Source organism: Poecilia formosa, unplaced genomic scaffold (genome assembly GCF_000485575.1).
Source record: "Poecilia formosa unplaced genomic scaffold, Poecilia_formosa-5.1.2 Scaffold405, whole genome shotgun sequence".
NCBI classification, from domain to species: Eukaryota; Metazoa; Chordata; class Actinopteri; order Cyprinodontiformes; family Poeciliidae; genus Poecilia; species Poecilia formosa.
Genome location: NW_006800344.1, coordinates 355,458 through 381,975, shown reverse-complemented (window position 1 = coordinate 381,975; position 26,518 = coordinate 355,458). Strand labels below are relative to the sequence as shown.

Below are 26,518 nucleotides of genomic sequence, written 5' to 3'. Positions count from 1 at the left end.
AGACTCCCTGGTCATTACAGTTTTGTGTAAACTTATCTTGGCTCTGCAAAAGTAGGGCTTATGTTTCGGGGTTACAATAGTGATTCGTGCTTGTATGAGAGAACACGAATCCAGATTGGACTGACCAGGACAACGTGGCCTGCAAAGTAGTTTGTCTTTAAGAAATTTAAATATACAACCAGGAGCGGAACATAACAGAGCAGTATTAAAATTTCAAGGGGCACCTGAACGCATCAGATGTACGTTAACTCACTTATTATGGTGGTCGCATCAAATATATGCGTCTTTTAATAAGCAGAAACACGACAATGTAAGGTTTGTTCTATATATAATCATTTGTCCTGAATAATAAAATAAAATAAAAAATAAATATGGATTTAGAGACATGTTGTGAAACGTGTCAATACCTTTCGGCCAATCGGTTGCCGGTGCGGCATCTCCTCCCAGTACGACGGCATTATGGCCGCCGTCTTGTAGCCTTTCGGCTTGGGGAGAGCCTCTGTCACGCTGGGGGATTAAAGATTTACGACTCAAAACATGTCGGCCGTGTTTTTTCTGAAAAAGTCTCTGAGCAGACTCCCACCAAGGGTTGCTAGGCAGCTTTTCGCCTGCAGCTATCACACCGAGAGAGGAGTGTATGGATACCGACCGAAGCAGCTCGCCGGAGAGCACAACCAGTCACAGAGGGACCGCATCGCTGCACTGAACCAAGGTCGGTACGGGTTAAATTACAACACGGAGAGCTGATAAGGATGTGGAGGGGATAAATGGAGGCTACAGTGGTGAAATGTGCGCTAATTATTTGTCTTTGTGTGATGTATTAATCTGAGCATCACCCACTTTAGCTAGCTCCTCATGTGTTGTAGGCAGCTAGCTGCAGTGCACCTGTGTTTCTCAGGAAGAGTCGAGTTTCTTCTTCGGAGCAGAGGCGACACGAAAGGGGGACTAAGGGGACCATCTTCACCAGACAGAAGAGTTATTTCATTTTTATTCTCCAGAAATTCAGTTCAAATATAAAAGCTGCATAGGTTCATTACGCACAGACTGATTGGAGAAGAAAAAGAGGAATGTTTATTTAGTAATATGGTGAAAAAATGTAAGGTGGGCTTCTTTTCACATGGATTACTGCATGAGTGCGGTGTGGACCAATCTGTGGTTTTGCTCAGGTGTTAACACCACTCCTCCTTAACAGCAGCCTTCATCTAAGCTTGATCTGATGTTTATCATCTTCCTCTTTGCAATGCCTCAGATTGTTTATGGAGATTGTCAGTACAGTTCGCTCACCAGTCAGACACAGTGATACCACGGCTAAGTAAGCTAAGTATGAGCATAACATAAACACTTCTATTAACATAGATTTTTAGTGCAATCAAATTTTCAGGGAAAACAAATTTTGATTCATTCATGAATTCAAGCTTCATTGTGGTTGTCAAATTTTAGCAGAAATAAACACTTTAGATCTTTTTTTTGTGTGTGTAATGAATTTGTAAGCTTTTTGAACTGAGTCACTGAAAAACTGAGAAGCATGCGCATGCGTCTTATTTTTCTGCATTTATGTAAGAGAGCAAATTACATTTATTTATTCATGCTAGATTCCGTATTTGTATTTTATTATTACATTTTACGTTCAGCCATAGCAACTTTCTTTATAAACATCATTACATTCTGGTATATCCTCCACCCTGTCCAAACCTTTCTGGCTTCACCCGTGCTTACTGGCAGCATGTTTTTTGTTCTCGGCTCAGATCACGGACTCGCCCGCCTGGTGGAGGCGTACAGAACACATGGACACAAGGCCGCTAAAATTAACCCCCTACTACCTCAGCAGCCCGTTGTGGACCGTGTCCCGGAGATAGACATGCTGGCCGGTGCCGTCACGGGAACGCTCAACACCTCAGGCAAGTTTCATAGTCCGTGTACTTGTAGAAAAATCAGAGTCCTGCCGTACACACATTCAGGAATATGTTATTTCAGACTCCGTAGCTGTTTGTGTCTTGCTTCACCTCTGAAAATCAAACGTTGGACTTTATGTAAGTATTGAGGAAGAACCAGCGGTTGAATGACAGCGTTTGTCTTCACCGCCTGCATGAATGACAATCTTACTGTTTTTACTCTCAGCCAGGAGTTTCAGGCAGGATTTGATGTCCTGTCTTTAATGCCACATTTCTGTTTTCCCACCTTTTCCATCTACTTTGTAGATTAAGGAAGTTTCAGTGTTATCTAAGTGCTTGTGCTGAAAAGGATGGGCAAGCAAACACAAAAGGATTGAATCCCTGCACCTTAGGAAAGGATTAACTCTCCAACTCATTCCAGAAAGTACCAGCCCGGACTTGCTTCACTTTTCTTTTTTTGCTGCTACTTGTAGACAACAATTTCAGAAACGTTTAATAAAAAATACATTCTGAATTTTGTGTTAAGTTGATAAGCTTAATATAAAAGTCTTAATTTATTTTCAAATAAAGCCTTGGAAATATGTATTGTTCTATTTAGACACTATGTTTGACAAAGTCTTAGGTTCCTCTCTGACAAATTTGTTTAATCTTCAAGGTCTGCTTCGCTGCAATTTTACGTTGCGCAATAACGTCACAAGAAAACCCAGCCATTAAAACTTTTTATTTTTTCCATCCCATCCCTGTTCTTTGGGAGACGTACGTCTGTGTTGGGTGTGGTGGAGTTTTGTTGCTACAGATAAAAAAACATATTTGAAACTTCTTTCCCAAAGAGCCTATTGCTATGCTTTAAATTAAAGCATCAAACACAGAAAAAAAATCTAAATTTCCATCGTAAACTCTTAGCTCTGACCTAAGTTACAACCAAATTAAAGAAAACGCAAGGTAAAATGTCATCAAAGGTCAAAATGCCGTAACTCTATAAACTCTATAAGTACATATTTATTTATGTACCAAAATAAATAACAGAGACACACATGAAATGTATTTTAAAATTATAAAATGCATTGTGGTTACATGTAGAAAATGCAATAAAAAAAATTAGAACACATTATTTTAGCATTATGATTTATTTGTCATGTACAATGAGATTAAATGAGAAGCATGTGCATATGCAGTTATTTCAATATTTATCATATACAGCACATTGTGCAGTTATGATTAAAATGAGTGAGCAGTACAAACATCACACTGTGGCTTAGTGGGTAGAGCAGTCGTCTTGTAATCAGAAGGTCGTTGGTTCATTTCAGCTTCATGTCAACATGCACCTTACCCCAACCCACATTCATACATACTATGTAAATGGTTGAATGTGGTCAAAATGGCTGGAAAAACCATCATGTAAATTCAGTCAATTTCTATATAGAAATGAATGGAAGTCGGTGCAAAGTCCTTGTGAAGATAAAAACACACACTTGTGTGGTTGTGGCAAAGTATTTCAGGAACTAGTTGTTGGTTTTTAAGTGTAACCAAATAACTTGTGTAAATTTGTTGCAGAATGAAGCGATTCAGAGTTTGGCTTAATTAACAAAAGCTGTTATTTTGTATATAGTCAAGTAAAAAAAAAAAAACAAGTAAATGAAATGAATGTTTCCTGAAACTGAATTGATCTTAAATTAAATATGATTATATAATATGGACATGTTGTTCTAGCTGTCTCTTGAATTGCAATTAGTTTTGAGAGAAATGTCTTCATTTTTAAACATTAAGTTAATTTTTTTTTTTCCTGAAACATTTTGTACCGCTAAGCCAAAAAATTCCATCTTACTAAAACCAATTGAAACGCTGTTTTAAGCTTCTCAATCTTTAAGGTTTTGTTTACCTTTTCTCTGTCTGTGTGCAGAGCTAGCCTCCAGGTAAACGTTGTGTGTTCTTCCTTGCTCAGGCCTGCGTCACTTTGGGAAGGCTCAGGCCTCGGCGGAGGAGGTCCAGACCTACCTGGAGCGGGTCTACTGCGGCCACCTGTCCGTGGAGACCGGCCAGCTGAGCAGTCTGGAGGAGAGGGAGTGGTTCGCCGACCGCTTCGAGGAGCTCAAGAGGGAAGGCTTCTCTCCAGAGGAGAAGAAGCACCTGGCTAAGCTAATGCTGGAGTCCCAGGTAGGTCTGAGAGGAGGGGAGCAGGTATCGCCCGCATCCAGTCTGGTGGGGAAATAAAGAAATGTTTGGGGGGGTGTGTAGGAGTTCGACCACTTCCTGGCCACTAAATTTGCTACTGTGAAGCGCTACGGAGGAGAGGGAGCAGAGAGCATGATGGGATTTTTCTATGAGCTCTTCCACCAGTCGGCCCACAGCGGCGTGACGGACGTCGTCATCGGGATGCCCCACAGAGGCCGCCTGAACCTCCTGACAGGCCTGCTGAAGTTCCCACCAGAGGTCAGAGAGTCGTGATTAAAGAAAACGTTGCTGCCATGGCAACGCTCAGATTGCTCAGCTACAACAAAGTCGCAGTCTGCTTCCGAGCTGGAAGCCGTCGTTGCGCTAACGCGGGTTGTTCTCGTTGCTGCCCCCCCTGCAGCTCATGTTCCGTAAGATGCGCGGACTCAGCGAGTTCCCCGACTCCTCCCCCGCTATCGGCGACGTTCTCTCTCATCTCACCTCCTCTGTGGAGCTGGACATGGGAGCAGGGCGCCCTCTTCACGTCACGATGCTGCCCAACCCGTCTCACCTGGAGGCCATCAACCCGGTGGCCCAGGGCAAAACGAGAGCGAGGCAGCAGCTGAGGAAAGAGGGAGACTATTCGCCTGAGGAGGGCGCCTACCCTGGGGACCAGGTCATCTGTCTGCAGGTGCTTACAGCGTGCATTTAAGCGCAGACGGCTGAATCTGCTGCTGATTAGTCCGATCCAAGTAGGAAAGTTAAAAATTCGTAGCTGGTAAAATCCTGCATCAAGATTTTAAGATGTTATTACAATTTGAAGAGGGTAACTTCTGTACTGTCTGGGAAAATTATTCTTCAGCTTGATGAAAATCTTCAAAACATTTCAGAACTCTTGAGAGAAATAAAAAAAAAACTTTGGTAAAGACAATTTTCTACAGTAATAAAACCAGAGTTTATTTTACATCTTCACTATGGTTATGAACGCTAAAACGACTAAAGTATTTAGTCACTTTAGCACACAGAAAGTTACAAAGACGTCCTTTTTGTACCGTTCAATCTTCCTGTGAGTTTTTTAAATATTTGTTTTATCTCCAGGTTCACGGCGACGGGTCATTTACCGGCCAGGGAATCGTTCCAGAAACGCTGACCCTTTCAAACCTGCCTCACTACCGAGTGGGCGGCAGCATTCACCTCATAGTGAACAACCAAGTGGGTTACACCACTCCGTCAGACAGAGGGAGGTCCTCTCTGTACTGCAGCGACGTTGGTGAGTGAAACTCTCACGCTGCGTCTGCAGAGCAAGTAGATGGTTCAAAATTAGGCCTGCAGCTAACAGTTTGTTTTAGTTATCGATTATTCTGACAATTAATTGAATAAAAAATACCATATTTTGTTGGGGTTTTTTTTGTTTTGTTTGAGGCTTTTTTTTAAAATAAAATATTACATTAAAATATGCAAATAAATAAGTAATTTTAGTTACTTTTTGAATAAGAAAATAAAAATGTCTCGCCTAGGATGCGATAACAGCATTCCTTCAGTGAACGCTGGATCGTCGAAGAGAAGGACGCTTCAGGTGGTAGAAAACTAGCTCAGCTCTTTCTGCTTGATTTAACGTCAATACAGTGCAGGGCAGGTCTGTTGTTTTTTTTGGATTAATGGATTAATACCTTTTTTTCTTTCTGTTTTTTTTACAACTCTTCTCCACTGGAAGAGTTCTGGGTGGAACAGATTTACAGACAAAGTGTTTTTTTTATTATTATCTTAAATTCAAAATGCTTATTTTTTTTTTTGTAAAATTTTACTTGTTATAATCTTAATTACTGCTCTGAGCATGTGGGTTTTTTTTTTAATCTGTCTACTCAGTTAATGATTAATTGATTACTAAATTAGTTGATGATTATTTCCATAATCGATTCGTCACGATTAATCCGATTAATCGTTTCGGCCTTAATCAAAATAAAGCAAAAAAAAAAAAAATCCAGGTGTTTGTCTTTTCCAAAGGTAAGATGGTGAACTGCGCCGTGATTCATGTGAACGGCGACGATGCAGAGGACGTTCTGCGAGCCACCAGGCTGGCTGTGGACTACCAGCGGCAGTTCAGGCGGGACGTCATCCTGGACCTGATCTGCTACCGTCAGTGGGGCCACAACGAGCTGGACGAGCCGTTCTTCACCAACCCGGCCATGTACAGGATCATCAGGTCTGTCCGCTTTTACCTCCTGGGTCAAAGGTTGAGTACGTCTGTCTGTCTCAATAAGACATAAATCAGTAATTTTTATTTTTTCGACAATTTCCAGTTGGACCATAAGAAATGCTCTCTTTATTTTTTATTGTTGTTGTTGAAAAACCACCCAGAACAAAATGGTTTCCACTCAAGTTTTTATTTTTTTAAGCTATACCTGTCATTTTGCCTGTTTTCTCTTTCCAGGCTGAATGGTTGATATTCCCTGACACATTTAGACTTTATAACACATTATAATTATTGCTGTTTCAGTCGTTTTGTTTGTCTATTTTGGACATTTAACATGTTTTCCAGCTCCAACATTAAATATTCTTTAGAATTTATTTATTTTTTGATCTTTGAGAGGGTGCACTTTTATTAACTCACCATTAATATTATTATATTAGTTGAAAGTGGCCTCGAAATTAAAGGCAATACTTTCTGGGACGATTTATCGTCCACTGAAACCTGACAGACATTCGATTGAGATGAATTCTCCGTCTGGAAATCTCTTCTTCTTCTTCTTGCGTCTCTTTTCCTCCTCTCAGGTCGCGTCAGAGCGTCCCCGACTCCTACTCGGACCAGCTGATATCCGAGGGTCTGATGACGGAGGCAGAGCGAGCGGAGATCAAGTCCAGCTACTACGGCGCGCTCAACGACAAGCTGTCCGGCATGACCCTGTACAGCCCCCCGCCCACCAACCTGCAGGGCCGCTGGGGCGACCTGGTGGAGCCCCAGGCCAGAGTCACCACCTGGGACACGGGCGTCCCCGCCCAGCTGCTGCAGTTTGTCGGAGCGAAGTCCGTCGACATCCCCAAACAGATCTGCTTGCACAACCACCTCCTAAAGACCCACGTACAGGTACAGCAGTGGTCTCAGGCGGAGGCTTTCGTTCCGCCATCGCAGGCTGAGCGCTGTCGTCTTGTTTCCTTTCTGGACTCAGGCTCGGCTGCAGAAGTTGGAGGAGGGCGCCAGGCTAGACTGGTCGACGGCAGAGGCCCTGGCATTCGGCTCTCTGCTCTGCCAGGGTGTGTGTGCCTTTACAGCGTTTCCCTTCGAGTGTTTGTGTTTTGCTTACACTGCAAAAATCAAAATCTTACCAATTATTTTTGTCTAATTCCCATTAATTCTCAGTACAGGGGTCTGCAACCTGCAGCTCTGGAGCCACAAGTGACTCTTTGGACCTTCCACAGTGGCTCTTAATACCTACGACTGAAAATGATATACAGTGAACCCTCGCTATGACGCTGTTATAGCGAGGATTTGTTTGTGCAGTTTGTTTTCACAGTGCATTGTGTTCTGCGTCCTGATTGGCTAAACAGTCTCCGCGCTTCTTCTCTACCAACAACGTTACGGTATTTTAAATATACGTAATCCAGCTTGGCCATTCAGGAGATGGAAACTGAAACTCAGAATGCCTGCTGGAAACAACTGTGGCCTGAGGCAGCGCAAAACCCGACCAGAGGCTCGCTTGACGAGATCCATCACTCTGATACAGCTGTGAATCTCGCAAAGCAGCTTGGAGGAGACGCTTTAATGACATGACTCCGGATCACATTAAGGCCCGATTGATGAACACGCACAACCGCTGATCTGAAAACGGGTTTTGTTCTTTGGTTTCAATATTATTTACAATAATTTATAATAATTGTAAAAAATAGAGGTAATTACTTGATGGATTTCGGAACGCAACCCCCCACGAAAAATATATAAACTATTACTATTAAGCATTGATTTAAGAATACATTTTACTGTTTACTGAGTGAAATCCTCCAACCACTAAAATCTGATGCGACTCCATTTTTGTTTACATTTTGTGAAGAAGGAAGTTGTACTCATTTTACAGTTTTTTCTTTTAATAATTTAATTTAATTTCCACAACAGAATGATGCTAAAATTATCAAAATTTTTACATCTAATTTTACTGTCATTAGGTTGAAAACAATGTGTTTTTTTTTTTTTTTTTAACCAATATTACTATCGGAATCTCTTTTTGCAAAAAAAAATAAATTTTTTTTTTGTTTTTTTAGTATATTAAAACCAAAAAATAGAAATAAAATGGAGGTTCTTTAAAAATAACAAATTTGCTATAGTAGATATGTATCAAAAATTTAAAATTGTCTTTTATCAACTGTTCATGTAACACTTGTGGCTCTAAGTGGGTTTTATTTAGCTGGATTTGGGGCAAAATTGGCTCTTTGAATGGTGAAGGTTGCAGACCCCTGCCTTAGTACGATTGAAATAAGAGAAAACTAACTTTACAGCAACTTCTCATTTGCAGGTCAATAATTCTTGAATGTAAATTTAAAAAGTTTTTTTTTTTTACTCATACTAAGACATATTTCTTGTTTTAAATGAAAAACAGTGGAAATGTTACTTTCTGTATCTATATTCAAGAATCATCAACTTAAAACACACTTGCATGTCTTGCTGAAAAGTTACATTTAAGTTACTTTTGTCTTAATTTAAGTGTGCTGATATATTTGCAGTCGGAACGAGACAAACTACTTGCTAATATTTTCTCTTCGGTGTAAAATATTGATTTGTAAATGTCGCAGGCTTTCACATCCGAATAAGCGGCCAGGACGTCGGACGAGGCACGTTCAGCCAGCGACACGCCATGCTGGTGTGTCAGGATACCAACGACACCTACGTTCCTCTGAACCACATCAGCCCGCAGCAGACGGGATTCCTCGAGGTAGAAAAGAAAAAAAAATTGGCGACGAGTCAGGACGTGTCGGTGCTTTGGGAAAACAATCTTGTTTTTGTTCAGGTGTGCAACAGCCCGCTGTCGGAGGAGGCGGTGCTCGGGTTCGAGTACGGCATGAGCATCGCCCAGCCCAGGCTGCTGCCCATCTGGGAGGCGCAGTTCGGGGATTTCTTCAACGGGGCTCAGATCATCTTCGATACTTTCATCTCAGCAGGTCGGCCTCGGTTAGATTCCTCCCGCTAAGGCGGAGCGAAGCGGGGCTGATTCAGCCGTTTGGTTTGCAGGTGAGGCCAAGTGGCTGCTCCAGTGCGGGATGGTGATCCTGCTGCCTCACGGCTACGACGGAGCCGGACCCGAACACTCGTCCTGCCGCATGGAGCGCTTCCTCCAGGTGAGGCTCCGCGTTCGCTTCACGCTTTTAAACGCAGACACTTAAACCCACGTTTTACAGATTTGTAGTTGTATTTTACGAAATTGTGCTGAATCGAAATTAGCAGAATCATAGAAGTGAATTCAATTTCCAGTTATTTCTCTCTTTTCTCTCTTTCTTCAAAAACTGGATGACTAAAGTTTTCAGTCTGGTGCTTTGGTCTCAACTGTCCCTCATTTTGAAGGATAGTTTTGCTGACAGAGACTTCATCATTCATTTTATTTGTGGTTTCTTTTGTTTTGTTGATTTATTTTGGGTAGAATTAGAATGTAATGTTACCATATGACTTGAAAATGGTCCTAAAACAACAATGTAATCTTTTATCGCCTTCCACTGTGTGCTAACTGCAGCTGCGTTTTTAGCTTAGCATTAAACAAAAACAGATCATCGATGGTTCGCAGTTCAAACGGTAAATTAATTCAACAGCTTTGGACCAGATGCAGCAATTGAACAGTCACCCCACTGTTTTTGGTAAATTGCTAAAAAAAATCAAAGTAATGACAGTCATTTTGTGATGAATGTATTCAAATGTATCGGTGTAACGGAGATGCAGCCAAGATATTACACTCTTCAGGGTTATTGTATAAGATATCCTCCAGAGATTAGCTTGTGGTAGCTCAGATGTGGTTTCAGGTCAGAGATGAGTCTGTTTCCGCTTTATTCTGTGCCAAATTTTAGAAATTCTGACTTAAAACATCAGTGGCTTTTTCATTTCCTGTCAACTTCTGGAAGGAAATCAGGCTTGGCTCGTTTGCTTCCCTCCTTCAGATGTGCGACAGTAAAGAAGAGGGTGTGGACGGCGACACCGTCAACATGGCGGTGGTCAACCCAACCACTCCGGCCCAGTACTTCCACCTCCTCAGGAGGCAGATGATCCGAAACTTCCGCAAACCTCTCATTGTGGTCGGGCCCAAAACACTGCTCAGGTTTTCTGTAAGAGGAAGCTTTTCTTTTTTAGCGTTGCTTCTTTTTTCCTTCAGTATTTCCATGAGAAGTAATCAAAGATGTTTGTCTATTCCAGGGAGCGGTGTCCAGTCTGAGCGAACTGGCACCGGGAACGTCCTTCAGGCCGGTGCTGGGGGATGCTTCTGTCTCCGCAGAAAGGTGCACACCACCCGACCTTTATCTGGGAAAGCCGAGTATTTCATTTTGTGGCTAAGTTTGGATCTTAACTTTTAGGTTTTGTCACGACTTAAGTCTCCTTAGATGCTTATCTCGGCTCTGAAATTTCTAAAAGATTGCCAACATTTCCAAATTCAGAATATCAGATGATAGACGGATGTTGAAATCTCAAAAAGATGATGTAGAGAAACCTTCCAGTGTTCCTCTGAATGTCGGCGGCAAGTTTATCTATGTAGCACTTTGAAAAACAGATTGAAACGGCAACAAACTGCTGCGGAAAAATATAAAATCAGAATAGAATAAAATGGCGAAAAGAAAAGAACTGCGAATGAGTCTCTCTGAAGTCTTGCTCTCTCTCGCTTTGTCACAGCCGGAATAATTCAGAAGAAACAAGCGTTTCATTAAGAAACATCTTACATCTCTGTGCTTCCTCTGATTTAATTTTTCTCACTTCGGTGAAGCTCACCGATGCTTCCAGATGTAGGGAGAGTTTTTCTAACTAGCACTTATTGGTGATGCATTCACTGATGGAGAGAAATCAGATTTTTCAGTCATCGGTCAGAACAGAACAAGCTGAACTTGGATTCGTCAAGGTTACTTGAAACGGGTTTAAAAACATTTTATCATATTTCCAGGTTTTTAGTATATCGGAGATCCTAAACTGCCTTTTAAAGTTTTAAAAAAATCTAAGAATTGCAAGTTGAGGATGAAATCATTTCCTTTGTCTATCTGTGTAGAACAAAAAATGTTTTTTATATTTCCCTTTTTCAAGAAACATACATACTTTTAATGTACCCAAGTTTGTCTACCACAACTTAGACCAGCTGTAAAGTTGTTTATGCCTGATTCTGACTGTGGTTTTAAGGAATAAGTAACAGAAATATCAATATTGCACTGAAGAAATCTTGAAACTTAAAACATGAACCGTTTTTCCAAGAGCTCTATCCTCTTTTCTGTCCTCTTTCGTTGCACTGAAAAATATCGGATTCATTCTCATTAGCGTCCAGAAGGTGGTGCTGTGCTCCGGAAAGCATTACTACGCCCTGCTGAAGCAGAGAGAGACGTCAGCAGCCGGCCAGAACACGGCGCTGATCCGTGTGGAGGAGCTGTGTCCGTTTCCTGTCGAGCCTCTGCAGCAGGAGCTCAGAAAGTATCCAAACGCTAAAGGTAGAGAGAGCCCCCGCACGCTGACACACACACACACACACACACACACACTTGACTCGTAACAAGATGCAATCACACCTGAGGTTCTTCTTTATCTGCACATGAGTGCGAGTCAAGTTGGACCATATTTTTGATTTACTGAGCAACTAAACACTGAACATTCACAAGTTCCTTTTTCCAAATCTCAATCATATGGAGTACTTTCCACTACTCTCTTCAGTTTTGTTTTGCATTCTTGATTCATTGTTTTGAAGCAGTGTGTAACGTATTAAACGGTACATTTTGTGAGCGTAGTTCTGCCTTGGAGAGCTTCCTGTTCAGCATCAGCTTACCTTTTTTTTCTTTTTTTTCCAAAGTCTCTTTGTGTTCGGGGTTCCTCTTTTGAAAAAGCACACCTGTCCCGTGTTTTGCATGCAGCGTTTTTATTTTTCTAGGAATTCGCCTCTGCAGCGGCAGGAAGTGCTGCCCTATCCACGGCGACACAAGGGAGACTCGCTCTGCCAAGCGAAATAAATGAAAAGTCGTTAACATTTTTAATCAAGGTAATAAAAAGCGTGTTTAATTTTCTATTTGCCGTGGAGCCTTTTCCAAACAAGAGCTTTCTAGTTGACAGCCTGAGTGGAGTCGAGTACTCTACGAGAGACCACTTCCTCTTTAAGGAGGTGGCTGTGAGCGGCTTTGGGGAAGTGGAAAACAGAAATCAAAATCAGCCAATCCTTTTTCTAAATGCTCTAATCAGAGTCTGATGATGTGTCTCGTTTTTACTCCAGACCAGGCTGTTGGAGCAGGACACGGTTGGACTCATTTTCCTCTTAGCTGGAGGATCACTGGGTGGCTTTTTCACACAGGTCCCATAAAGTGTTTTGTAATATTCCTGAATTACACAAGGCCCTAATTTTACACCCTGTAGTCTGACGAGAAACATTTTTATGGCATGAAAGAGGAAATTTGTGCAACTCTTCACAAGACAGTTCAAAGCATAATTTAAGAAAATTCTTCTTAAAACAGCATGAAGAATTAAAATCGACAATTGTTTAATGTCCTAAAATCTCATCCAGGTTGAAAAATAACATTTTTATTTGACAATCTTTATATTTTTATTTTTATCTGAAACGTATCCATTTTCGATGTGGAAAAGCAGTTAAAGAACATAAAATGATAGCTTGACCGTCAAGTTTATTTGTTCAGCTAAACACATAATTATGAAACAAAGTGTGACACTTTGTCAAATGCCGTCATCAAGGAGAAATATAAACTCTGACATCTAACATAGATATCAACTGTATCTATTAGCTCCGTGCATTATTTAGGAGTTTAAATGTTTGAGATGATAAAATCGCATTTGACGTAACTAAACCAGGCAGGTGCACATTTGGTCTGGTCGGCTGCATAAACGCTGCACATTAACACGCGCAGGCAGAGCGTTAATCAATCAATTCTGGGCCCAGGCTTTGACTTTTCTGTCGTCTCATTAGCAGCATCTGATGCTCGAGCATCGCTCCGCGCGTTTGTGTCCGACCAGTAAATCTCCAAAGCGTTTGCTTATCGTCTCCCGGCGTGAAATATGGACAGAACTTAGACTGTCTCTCTGTCTCTAAAGGAGTTTTATCGTCCAGGTGAAACGGTTTTTGCTTCATGAATGTTTAAAGTGCAACACATACAGCACACACACTCACACACACACACACACACTCAGAGTGGAGGAGTGAACAAAGATGGTGTCTTTGTTAAAAAGGGTTAGGAAGTCAAACAGACTAAATAATAAGACATTTTTTTTATTGCTGTCTGCATTATTAAATATGTCGACTTGAGTCCAATTTGCTTTTAAGGAAGTTTCAACATTTGTTTCTGATTAGTGCCTTGAAGCTGGATGTCATTTTATGGTCACATGCTTAGAAAGAAAAACTTTTCTTTTTTTTGGGAAAATTTTTTTTTTCTGGTAGAGTTAACACAGTTAAATAATTACTGTGCAGAAAGTGTTTCTCCAGGTTGACGTTTTGTGAATTATATAACAAAATCTGAGCATCATTGAAACGATGTCAGAAAGCTATTTAATATTGAGATGTTGAGGAATTAATTTCAATTTGAAATAAATCCCAAAAACTGTAATTTCAAGGTAATTTACCTAAAAGCGGGCTGGGCCAGTTTCAATCGCAGTTCAAGAGTCTTTTCCAAACAACGTATTTCATTAATTAAGTCCAATAAGATCCTGTGAAAATTCAGTGAAAACACAGATTTTGTCTGATTACTAGGATTAATTAAAACTAAGGCGGGGGCTTGTTTTCCATCCCCGATTCACACGCCGATCCGGTTTGAACAGCATTACATGCTCTTACATCAGCAGAAGGAAGCGTTCCTGTTTCTCGTCTCACTTAAATTCACACTGTTGTCTGCAGTCGAGCTGGTGCTCTGACTCAAGACTCTGCAGTCGGGTTGTTGGATCTTCCGCTGCACACGCACCACATCTGCGGCGCACCCTCACACCCGCCACGACAGCAAAGCAAAACTAGAACCTCTTCCTTCTCTCTGCGGCTGCACAGGTGCTTTAACTGGAAGCCTGTAAGTTATGAGCAGCAGCCTTGACATTTCAAGGTGAAGTGTCCTCCAGTTTATCTCAGTCGGACTACGTTGCTGTAATTCATATCTCAGGAGTTTGGCATCGTGTTGTTAAACGGCACCGACCTGCTGAGAATGCTGCAGTTTTACTATGAAAACATCCGACTCTACAAATTACAGTTCAGTGTATCCCAGAAGTCAGCATGTGGAAGAGTTAAGACTTGTGGATTTTTTTTTATTTTTTTTTTAAATGTATGTTCTGCTGCTTTTTTAGATAAAAAAAAGACAGATAAAAGACAGATAAAAAAATTCTTGTAAAAAAAAATAGCATTTGACGTGTGTATTTCTAAAAAATAAATTTCCTAATATCTTCCAGTATGTCGCCATAAATATGAGGAAAAGTTGATAAACCTTCTCAAGAGTGCCTGCGTCCTTAACGAGTCTTAAAAAGTCTTAAAATCATGAAGCTGGATTAAATGCCTTAAAATGTCTAATATTAGCTTAATTTAATTTGACCTTAAATCCATTAATCACAGGTCTGTTGTGTTTAATCTTGTATCTATAGTTTTTTTTTTTTTTTAATCGCAGAACTTTTCTGTAAGGCAAAAGTTTGAGTCGCACGCGCAGATCTTCATTGCGTTCTGTGATAAAAAAACGCGATAAAGGTGATTGAGGCTATTGCTAACTAGCTGCTAATGTGACCTTGCTAGCTTTTTTTTGACGCTGTCATGGCAAAATTATTACCAGTTGACTGGCGAACATTTATTTTTTCCACTGGCTCACTTCTGTTGCCAAAACTAAAGTATTTTTCAGTGTTAAATTTCAATTTAATCCAAGGCAGCATTAAAAAGGTCTTAAATGTGACTCACTGAAACCTGCAGACACCCTGTTACAGCGCTGCATTCACAGAGCTCTTCTTCTTTCCGCTGTCAAAGTGATTGTGAGCAAACATTTTCTTTTGAAACCAAACCTTGAAACTGCTGGTTTCACTTCAGCTCTATGAGGCATTGTTCCCAGAAAACGCCGAAGTCATGCAGCTTGATTTTAAAAAGAGAAGCGGCAGCAGAAATTCACCGTGAGAAAATGAAATTGTTTCCTCTTCTCCTCCTCCCAGAGTTTATTTGGAGTCAGGAGGAACCTCAAAACATGGGCCCCTGGTCTTTCGTGGCGCCTCGGTTCGAGAAGCAGCTGGCCTGCAAGGTAAACTAGCGCGAAGCAGCTTTTAATGCCAACATCTCGCCGTTTTCACAAACGACTCATTCTCGTCGTCTCGGACTCTCTGCACATCAGCTCCGGTTGGTGAGTCGCCCCGCTCTTCCCGCCCCCGCCGTCGGCATCGGGACCCTTCATCACCAGCAGCAGGAGGCCATCCTCACAGCCACGTTTTCATTAAGCGAAGCTCGAAACCAAACGAAGCAGAACCCGGGCAGCAGTTCTACACTACAGGCTCAGCGGTGATAATGCAATCAACGAATGTCTTTAAGAGAATAATGTTTAAAATTTGAGTCATTGTAGTTTAGAGTGTTAATTTTAATGTTTTGAAAGCATTGTCTTAAATCTTCTCACATTTTACGCCAGGTTTTTTTTTGTGTGTGTGTGTGTTTGAAGTTAGATTTGTCTGAATAAAGGCCTTAGAGATCATGTTTACATGATGATTGTAGTCCACCTCACTCTTCTGCTTTTTTTTATGATTGCAGGGATGCATTTACATAAATAAAACCTCTACAGGTTCCCTTCTTCAAGAATCCAAACCCCTCTGGTCATGTCACTCACAAACGCCTGCAGGAGGCGTCCATGTTTGTGCTGCTGAATGCAGAAAGCATCAGTTTAAGTTGTTAGACGTACAGCATTAATCTTGAAGTGTGGCGTGGTGCAAAACGAACGGAGCTCAGAAAGAGATGAAACGTTTTCTGATTAAATAATGAAAACTGTTGCAGTTGTAATTCTGTACGTAGAAGATGTTCTGAGATGATTTTATCCTTATTTACACGAAGGCTGTAACTGAAAAAATACTGACATCATGAAATGTAAATACAGCAAAACTTTTTAAATAAATCTATTTTCATGTTTTGTTTTGTTTTTTTTTTGGTCGTGTTTCTTTAAATTCAACTGAGAGTCAAGAGTGAAAATAAGAGTTCACTGCTTTGAAATTGTTTTCCCTTCACAATAAAATACCTTGGAAATATATTCACACACACGCAGCATAACGGTGCCACCTCCATGTCTCACCATTGGCAAAGGAAATGCCAGATTTCTACCACTGACGTAGTTTTTTTTTTTTTTGCTTATACAGTGAAGCCCAAAATTACTCATACTCCTTGCAAATTTCGATTTATATTTAATTCCTGTCTGATAGGGTAAGAGTTAATCATTTTTACAAAGACAATACAATGGAGCAGAAAAGAACGTTTTACATTTTCTCAAAAAAATTGGCTTTTTGAATATTGTTCCTATCCTTTCTCAATAATTCAAAAATCTTTATTATTCCACCTGGTTAATGAGCTCCAGGTCTTTAATTCCAAAACGCAGGATCCTCCTTTCAGATTCAATTCAGGACTCTGGACACACAAACGATATTTTAGTAAGACGAAACATCTTGGTTGATAAAATCAGAAATATTACTTTAAATGTAATTCTGCCAGGAGCATGAATAATTTCGAGCTTACCTGTATATAAATGTGTTTAATTTTGTCCAGAGCGCCTCCTGTCACATGTTTGTCCCTACATGGCTGCTCTGGTGTCTTGGTAGGTTTCTATTTTCAGAGGATGACCAACTCTCTACGACATGTCCAAAGCTTGGCTTATTGTTTTGTAGCTAATCTCTATTTTAAACTTCCCCCACGTCTGAGTTTCTTGCTCTTCGGGGCTCTGTTCTTGTTTTTCTCACTAATGCTCTTGAACTTTAATTCATATTAAAAGAGGTTTCTTGGACTGCCTTCTTTAGCTTCTGCAATTTTGCTAAAAATAAGAAATATTTCCATCAGGAAGTCCACCAAGTAGTAAAGAGCTGTGAATTTTGATTCAAACAAAAAGTAAAAGGACTATACTTCCCCTATTTTAGCTTCTCTTTATTGGTTCCCTATTAGACACAGAACATAACTTAAAAGGGCATTATTATTTGATTTCCAGGCACAATCGAGTAATTATGCTACCTTCAGTTGTTATAAAACGCTTGTTTATGACTTAAAATAAATTTGATGTTGTAATTGAACTATATTTTTATACATTATATTATTATTTGTATTATTTTAAGAAATGAAAATCACGTTTTCTTTTTGTTTTGCAATGATGCTCTGCTTTGTGTTGCTATTTAACATTAAAAAAAATAACCTTTTCAGGTCATAAGGTGAAAAAGTTCAAAGTTGATGAACTGGTAATCTGTACGTGTCATTTTTGAAGAAACAACAAATCCACGGCTGCAGTGACGCCGTTCAAACTCCTCTAGCTGCTCCTACTCATGCAGGTTATTCTTAGTGTCGGTTTCAGACTTTGAAACTGCAGCCTTATACTCTTAGTTTAAATGAAAAAGCTGAAACAATCAGCATCTTTGTGGGTCTGAACTGAGTTTATTACCCAACAGACGAGGGGAAACGAACACCAACGTTTAGCCCAACATCGCCTCTCAAATCAGAGCAACAATGAGTCCTNAGAATAGAATAAAATGGCGAAAAGAAAAGAACTGCGAATGAGTCTCTCTGAAGTCTTGCTCTCTCTCGCTTTGTCACAGCCGGAATAATTCAGAAGAAACAAGCGTTTCATTAAGAAACATCTTACATCTCTGTGCTTCCTCTGATTTAATTTTTCTCACTTCGGTGAAGCTCACCGATGCTTCCAGATGTAGGGAGAGTTTTTCTAACTAGCACTTATTGGTGATGCATTCACTGATGGAGAGAAATCAGATTTTTCAGTCATCGGTCAGAACAGAACAAGCTGAACTTGGATTCGTCAAGGTTACTTGAAACGGGTTTAAAAACATTTTATCATATTTCCAGGTTTTTAGTATATCGGAGATCCTAAACTGCCTTTTAAAGTTTTAAAAAAATCTAAAAATTGCAAGTTGAGGATGAAATCATTTCCTTTGTCTATCTGTGTAGAACAAAAAATGTTTTTTATATTTTCCTTTTTCAAGAAACATACATACTTTTAATGTACCCAAGTTTGTCTACCACAACTTAGACCAGCTGTAAAGTTGTTTATGCCTGATTCTGACTGTGGTTTTAAGGAATAAGTAACAGAAATATCAATATTGCACTGAAGAAATCTTGAAACTTAAAACATGAACCGTTTTTTCAAGAGCTCTATCCTCTTTTCTGTCCTCTTTCGTTGCACTGAAAAATATCGGATTCATTCTCATTAGCGTCCAGAAGGTGGTGCTGTGCTCCGGAAAGCATTACTACGCCCTGCTGAAGCAGAGAGAGACGTCAGCAGCCGGCCAGAACACGGCGCTGATCCGTGTGGAGGAGCTGTGTCCGTTTCCTGTCGAGCCTCTGCAGCAGGAGCTCAGAAAGTATCCAAACGCTAAAGGTAGAGAGAGCCCCGGCACGCTGACACACGCACACACACATGTTTGTTTTGCTATCTTTGTGGGGACTTTCCATTGACTTCCATTCATTTCTACAGCCTAAACCTTACCTTATTTTTGATTTACTGAGCAACTAAACACTGAACATTCACAAGTTCCTTTTTCCAAATCTCAATCATATGGAGTACTTTCCACTACTCTCTTCAGTTTTGTTTTGCATTCTTGATTCATTGTTTTGAAGCAGTGTGTAACGTATTAAACGGTACATTTTGTGAGCGTAGTTCTGCCTTGGAGAGCTTCCTGTTCAGCATCAGCTTACCTTTTTTTTCTTTTTTTTCCAAAGTCTCTTTGTGTTCGGGGTTCCTCTTTTGAAAAAGCACACCTGTCCCGTGTTTTGCATGCAGCGTTTTTATTTTTCTAGGAATTCCCCTCTGCAGCAGCAGGAAGTGCTGCCCTATCCACGGCGACACAAGGGAGACTCGCTCTGCCAAGCGAAATAAATGAAAAGTCATTAACATTTTTAATCAGGGTAATAAAAAGCGTGTTTAATTTTCTATTTGCCGTGGAGCCTTTTCCAAACAAGAGCTTTCTAGTTGACAGCCTGAGTGGAGTCGAGTACTCTACGAGAGACCACTTCCTCTTTAAGGAGGTGGCTGTGAGCGGCTTTGGGGAAGTGGAAAACAGAAATCAAAATCAGCCAATCCTTTTTCTAAATGCTCTAATCAGAGTCTGATGATGTGTCTCGTTTTTACTCCAGACCAGGCTGTTGGAGCAGGACACGGTTGGACTCATTTTCCTCTTAGCTGGAGGATCACTGGGTGGCTTTTTCACACAGGTCCCATAAAGTGTTTTGTAATATTCCTGAATTACACAAGGCCCTAATTTTACACCCTGTAGTCTGACGAGAAACATTTTTATGGCATGAAAGAGGAAATTTGTGCAACTCTTCACAAGACAGTTCAAAGCATAATTTAAGAAAATTCTTCTTAAAACAGCATGAAGAATTAAAATCGACAATTGTTTAATGTCCTAAAATCTCATCCAGGTTGAAAAATAACATTTTTATTTGACAATCTTTATATTTTTATTTTTATCTGAAACGTATCCATTTTCGATGTGGAAAAGCAGTTAAAGAACATAAAATGATAGCTTGACCGTCAAGTTTATTTGTTCAGCTAAACACATAATTATGAAACAAAGTGTGACACTTTGTCAAATGCCGTCATCAAGGAGAAATATAAACTCTGACATGTAACATAGATATCAACTGTATCTATTAGCTCCGTGCATTATTTAGGAGTTTAAATGTTTGAGATGATAAAATCGCATTTGACGTAACTAAACCAGGCAGGTGCACATTTGGTCTGGTCGGCTGCATAAACGCTGCACATTAACACGCGCAGGCAGAGCGTTAATCAATCAATTCTGGGCCCAGGCTTTGACTTTTCTGTCGTCTCATTAGCAGCATCTGATGCTCGAGCATCGCTCCGCGCGTTTGTGTCCGACCAGTAAATCTCCAAAGCGTTTGCTTATCGTCTCCCGGCGTGAAATATGGACAGAACTTAGACTGTCTCTCTGTCTCTAAAGGAGTTTTATCGTCCAGGTGAAACGGTTTTTGCTTCATGAATGTTTAAAGTGCAACACATACAGCACACACACTCACACACACACACACACACTCAGAGTGGAGGAGTGAACAAAGATGGTGTCTTTGTTAAAAAGGGTTAGGAAGTCAAACAGACTAAATAATAAGACATTTTTTTTATTGCTGTCTGCATTATTAAATATGTCGACTTGAGTCCAATTTGCTTTTAAGGAAGTTTCAACATTTGTTTCTGATTAGTGCCTTGAAGCTGGATGTCATTTTATGGTCACATGCTTAGAAAGAAAAACTTTTCTTTTTTTTGGGAAAATTTTTTTTTTCTGGTAGAGTTAACACAGTTAAATAATTACTGTGCAGAAAGTGTTTCTCCAGGTTGACGTTTTGTGAATTATATAACAAAATCTGAGCATCATTGAAACGATGTCAGAAAGCTATTTAATATTGAGATGTTGAGGAATTAATTTCAATTTGAAATAAATCCCAAAAACTGTAATTTCAAGGTAATTTACCTAAAAGCGGGCTGGGCCAGTTTCAATCGCAGTTCAAGAGTCTTTTCCAAACAACGTATTTCATTAATTAAGTCCAATAAGATCCTGTGAAAATTCAGTGAAAACACAGATTTTGTCTGATTACTAGGATTAATTAAAACTAAGGCGGGGGCTTGTTTTCCATCCCCGATTCACACGCCGATCCGGTTTGAACAGCATTACATGCTCTTACATCAGCAGAAGGAAGCGTTCCTGTTTCTCGTCTCACTTAAATTCACACTGTTGTCTGCAGTCGAGCTGGTGCTCTGACTCAAGACTCTGCAGTCGGGTTGTTGGATCTTCCGCTGCACACGCACCACATCTGCGGCGCACCCTCACACCCGCCACGACAGCAAAGCAAAACTAGAACCTCTTCCTTCTCTCTGCGGCTGCACAGGTGCTTTAACTGGAAGCCTGTAAGTTATGAGCAGCAGCCTTGACATTTCAAGGTGAAGTGTCCTCCAGTTTATCTCAGTCGGACTACGTTGCTGTAATTCATATCTCAGGAGTTTGGCATCGTGTTGTTAAACGGCACCGACCTGCTGAGAATGCTGCAGTTTTACTATGAAAACATCCGACTCTACAAATTACAGTTCAGTGTATCCCAGAAGTCAGCATGTGGAAGAGTTAAGACTTGTGGATTTTTTTTTATTTTTTTTTTAAATGTATGTTCTGCTGCTTTTTTAGATAAAAAAAAGACAGATAAAAGACAGATAAAAAAATTCTTGTAAAAAAAAATAGCATTTGACGTGTGTATTTCTAAAAAATAAATTTCCTAATATCTTCCAGTATGTCGCCATAAATATGAGGAAAAGTTGATAAACCTTCTCAAGAGTGCCTGCGTCCTTAACGAGTCTTAAAAAGTCTTAAAATCATGAAGCTGGATTAAATGCCTTAAAATGTCTAATATTAGCTTAATTTAATTTGACCTTAAATCCATTAATCACAGGTCTGTTGTGTTTAATCTTGTATCTATAGTTTTTTTTTTTTTTTAATCGCAGAACTTTTCTGTAAGGCAAAAGTTTGAGTCGCACGCGCAGATCTTCATTGCGTTCTGTGATAAAAAAACGCGATAAAGGTGATTGAGGCTATTGCTAACTAGCTGCTAATGTGACCTTGCTAGCTTTTTTTTGACGCTGTCATGGCAAAATTATTACCAGTTGACTGGCGAACATTTATTTTTTCCACTGGCTCACTTCTGTTGCCAAAACTAAAGTATTTTTCAGTGTTAAATTTCAATTTAATCCAAGGCAGCATTAAAAAGGTCTTAAATGTGACTCACTGAAACCTGCAGACACCCTGTTACAGCGCTGCATTCACAGAGCTCTTCTTCTTTCCGCTGTCAAAGTGATTGTGAGCAAACATTTTCTTTTGAAACCAAACCTTGAAACTGCTGGTTTCACTTCAGCTCTATGAGGCATTGTTCCCAGAAAACGCCGAAGTCATGCAGCTTGATTTTAAAAAGAGAAGCGGCAGCAGAAATTCACCGTGAGAAAATGAAATTGTTTCCTCTTCTCCTCCTCCCAGAGTTTATTTGGAGTCAGGAGGAACCTCAAAACATGGGCCCCTGGTCTTTCGTGGCGCCTCGGTTCGAGAAGCAGCTGGCCTGCAAGGTAAACTAGCGCGAAGCAGCTTTTAATGCCAACATCTCGCCGTTTTCACAAACGACTCATTCTCGTCGTCTCGGACTCTCTGCACATCAGCTCCGGTTGGTGAGTCGCCCCGCTCTTCCCGCCCCCGCCGTCGGCATCGGGACCCTTCATCACCAGCAGCAGGAGGCCATCCTCACAGCCACGTTTTCATTAAGCGAAGCTCGAAACCAAACGAAGCAGAACCCGGGCAGCAGTTCTACACTACAGGCTCAGCGGTGATAATGCAATCAACGAATGTCTTTAAGAGAATAATGTTTAAAATTTGAGTCATTGTAGTTTAGAGTGTTAATTTTAATGTTTTGAAAGCATTGTCTTAAATCTTCTCACATTTTACGCCAGGTTTTTTTTTGTGTGTGTGTGTGTTTGAAGTTAGATTTGTCTGAATAAAGGCCTTAGAGATCATGTTTACATGATGATTGTAGTCCACCTCACTCTTCTGCTTTTTTTTATGATTGCAGGGATGCATTTACATAAATAAAACCTCTACAGGTTCCCTTCTTCAAGAATCCAAACCCCTCTGGTCATGTCACTCACAAACGCCTGCAGGAGGCGTCCATGTTTGTGCTGCTGAATGCAGAAAGCATCAGTTTAAGTTGTTAGACGTACAGCATTAATCTTGAAGTGTGGCGTGGTGCAAAACGAACGGAGCTCAGAAAGAGATGAAACGTTTTCTGATTAAATAATGAAAACTGTTGCAGTTGTAATTCTGTACGTAGAAGATGTTCTGAGATGATTTTATCCTTATTTACACGAAGGCTGTAACTGAAAAAATACTGACATCATGAAATGTAAATACAGCAAAACTTTTTAAATAAATCTATTTTCATGTTTTGTTTTGTTTTTTTTTTGGTCGTGTTTCTTTAAATTCAACTGAGATTCAAGAGTGAAAATAAGAGTTCACTGCTTTGAAATTGTTTTCCCTTCACAATAAAATACCTTGGAAATATATTCACACACACGCAGCATAACGGTGCCACCTCCATGTCTCACCATTGGCAAAGGAAATGACAGATTTCTACCACTGACGTAGTTTTTTGCTTATACAGTGAAGCCCAAAATTACTCATACTCCTTGCAAATTTCGATTTATATTTAATTCCTGTCTGATAGGGTAAGAGTTAATCATTTTTACAAAGACAATACAATGGAGCAGAAAGGAACGTTTTACATTTTCTCAAAAAAATTGGCTTTTTGAATATTGTTCCTATCCTTTCTCAATAATTCAAAAATCTTTATTATTCCACCTGGTTAATGAGCTCCAGGTCTTTAATTCCAAAACGCAGGATCCTCCTTTCAGATTCAATTCAGGACTCTGGACACACAAACGATATTTTAGTAAGACGAAACATCTTGGTTGATAAAATCAGAAATATTACTTTAAATGTAATTCTGCCAGGAGCATGAATAATTTCGAGCTTACCTGTATATAAATGTGTTTAATTTTGTCCAGAGCGCCTCCTGTCACATGTTTGTCCCTACATGGCTGCTCTGGTGTCTTGGTAGGTTTCTATTTTCAGAGGATGACCAACTCTCTACGACATGTCCAAAGCTTGGCTTATTGTTTTGTAGCTAATCTCTATTTTAAACTTCCCCCACGTCTGAGTTTCTTGCTCTTCGGGGCTCTGTTCTTGTTTTTCTCACTAATGCTCTTGAACTTTAATTCATATTAAAAGAGGTTTCTTGGACTGCCTTCTTTAGCTTCTGCAATTTTGCTAAAAATAAGAAATATTTCCATCAGGAAGTCCACCAAGTAGTAAAGAGCTGTGAATTTTGATTCAAACAAAAAGTAAAAGGACTATACTTCCCCTATTTTAGCTTCTCTTTATTGGTTCCCTATTAGACACAGAACATAACTTAAAAGGGCATTATTATTTGATTTCCAGGCACAATCGAGTAATTATGCTACCTTCAGTTGTTATAAAACGCTTGTTTATGACTTAAAATAAATTTGATGTTGTAATTGAACTATATTTTTATACATTATATTATTATTTGTATTATTTTAAGAAATGAAAATCACGTTTTCTTTTTGTTTTGCAATGATGCTCTGCTTTGTGTTGCTATTTAACATTAAAAAAAATAACCTTTTCAGGTCATAAGGTGAAAAAGTTCAAAGTTGATGAACTGGTAATCTGTACGTGTCATTTTTGAAGAAACAACAAATCCACGGCTGCAGTGACGCCGTTCAAACTCCTCTAGCTGCTCCTACTCATGCAGGTTATTCTTAGTGTCGGTTTCAGACTTTGAAACTGCAGCCTTATACTCTTAGTTTAAATGAAAAAGCTGAAACAATCAGCATCTTTGTGGGTCTGAACTGAGTTTATTACCCAACAGACGAGGGGAAACGAACACCAACGTTTAGCCCAACATCGCCTCTCAAATCAGAGCAACAATGAGTCCTGAAAGTGTTTTATTTTTTATTTTTTCAAAAGAGTGTTGATTTTTTCCGTTTCTTCCGGTGCTTGAAGAAATGAATCAGGTGAGTTCAGCACTACTCTGCTTTTTTTCCCCCCTGATTGTCCAGATTGGTGTTTTATTTTTTTTTATGCACAGGAAATAAAAAGATGTTTGGTGGGGAACAAGTGAGGAGTGAGGATTAGGTTGTCAGAAAATATGTTGCGTTTGATATTATTGATAAGCTGGGATCATAATGTCCCTCGTGGTCCAGATTCTCGGGAAAATAAATGAAACTTGATTCAATTTAGTCAAATACTGTATGGAGCATGAATGTAAACCACTTCAAAATATTATAGTCTGCCCTTGAAAATGAACATTTTTATGTGTTTCTGTAACAAACTGATGTTCAGTTGCTGCGGTTTTTAATGGTGTGAATATTTCTATTTACGTTTTTAGTTGGTGCTGCTGCTCTTTCAATGCGCCGGTTTTGCTCCATTGTTCACTATTTGCCTTGCATAACTTGGAAGTGGGCAATAATTCGTAATAACTACAGATGATTTCCTGTCTCGTGATTTTTGAAAAGCTTTGATCTTATTCTAATTTGTCATAAGGAGCTTTAACAATAATTTAATGATTATTTTTTTCCAGCCCTCCTGCTGTGAGCTACCATTATTTACATCGACTAAGAGCGGAGGTGACGTCGGAACGGTAAAACTAAAGACCCATTCATTAAAATACAACATTACTATTTCAGTGGAACACATTGTACAGGTTAATCACACACACATGGATGTTTGAAAGGCTTTGTTTCTTAGATATTGTCGAATTTACTCCGATACCTCCGAAGAATCGCATTTGTTTAGTCAAAAGTGACTTCTTACCAACTGGCATTTAATGACGCAAAGACCATATTTGAATTGACCTCAGCATATGTTATTGAACCTGTTTGTGCTTTTAATGACCTGAAAACGTGTTGGAAAAGGATTGTTGTAGTGCTGGTGGTTTCTGCCTGTATGGACACTGTGCCTTTCTGCCAACATCGGTTCAGTGCAGGAGGAAAATCGACCTCTGTCTGATATGCAAACTGTTCTACCATAAACTAATCCCTCAGACACAAACGCATCCGTGTCCCTAAAACTTCTCTTGTGTCGTCGTCCTAAAACCAGCGTGTTTTAACATCGACACAAAACAGGACGTGATATGCAGTGGAAGGTAAATTAAAATAATTTGGTATCAGAGTAAATCAAGCTGCTCTGCATCAGAGGTTTGTTGGAGAGGATCATCAGTCAGCAGGACAAATAGCCGCCAGCTGCATTTCCATTGACTGTATAAATGCTCAATTTGATATTTCAAAAAGAAATTCACTTAGTGGAAACACATCAACTCCTAAAAAGCTCATGTTTTTTGAAAAATTTGGGTTTTTGCGCACATAATAGAAACACAGCTACTAACTCCTTGCACAATGTGTGTAAATACTATACATCAGAGTACTCAGAGCTGGACCCTCTGCGTTGTAATCCATAATTAGACAAATGTAATTACTATGGCACACACCAGAGCCGCACT

At 39.8% G+C, this 26,518-nt stretch overlaps 1 protein-coding gene and 1 long non-coding RNA gene across 2 annotated transcripts; both read left to right on the top strand.

The window, feature by feature from the left end:
- The first annotated feature begins 383 nt into the window (after positions 1 to 383).
- On the top strand, positions 384 to 16,322 carry dhtkd1 (dehydrogenase E1 and transketolase domain containing 1). Its single transcript, XM_016663152.1, has 17 exons — positions 384 to 712; positions 1,746 to 1,898; positions 3,835 to 4,046; positions 4,128 to 4,322; positions 4,465 to 4,734; positions 5,142 to 5,313; positions 6,048 to 6,246; positions 6,816 to 7,128; positions 7,211 to 7,295; positions 8,826 to 8,965; positions 9,041 to 9,191; positions 9,262 to 9,368; positions 10,176 to 10,340; positions 10,429 to 10,511; positions 11,530 to 11,696; positions 15,367 to 15,452; positions 15,543 to 16,322. Exons 1-17 carry the CDS (start codon positions 538 to 540, stop codon positions 15,708 to 15,710), a joined length of 2,841 nt encoding a protein of 946 aa, XP_016518638.1. The 5' UTR covers positions 384 to 537; the 3' UTR covers positions 15,711 to 16,322.
- A 1,591-nt stretch (positions 16,323 to 17,913) lies between these two features.
- On the top strand, positions 17,914 to 23,387 carry LOC103154905 (uncharacterized). The gene is made up of 3 exons (XR_001659314.1): positions 17,914 to 18,776; positions 22,432 to 22,517; positions 22,608 to 23,387. It is a non-coding gene; the product is annotated as an uncharacterized LOC103154905 (long non-coding RNA).
- The last annotated feature ends 3,131 nt before the right edge of the window (positions 23,388 to 26,518 follow it).

What these genes read in the sequence shown, in the direction of transcription:
- dhtkd1 (XM_016663152.1), top strand. Translation starts at nt 538, where the DNA reads ATGTCGGCCGTGTTTTTTCTGAAAAAGTCTCTGAGCAGACTCCCACCA. An exon ending in GCCATGTACAGGATCATCAG is followed by an intron (nt 6,247 to 6,815) that starts GTCTGTCCGCTT and finishes TCCTCCTCTCAG; the next exon opens with GTCGCGTCAGAGCGTCCCCG. An exon ending in AGCAGACGGGATTCCTCGAG is followed by an intron (nt 8,966 to 9,040) that starts GTAGAAAAGAAA and finishes GTTTTTGTTCAG; the next exon opens with GTGTGCAACAGCCCGCTGTC.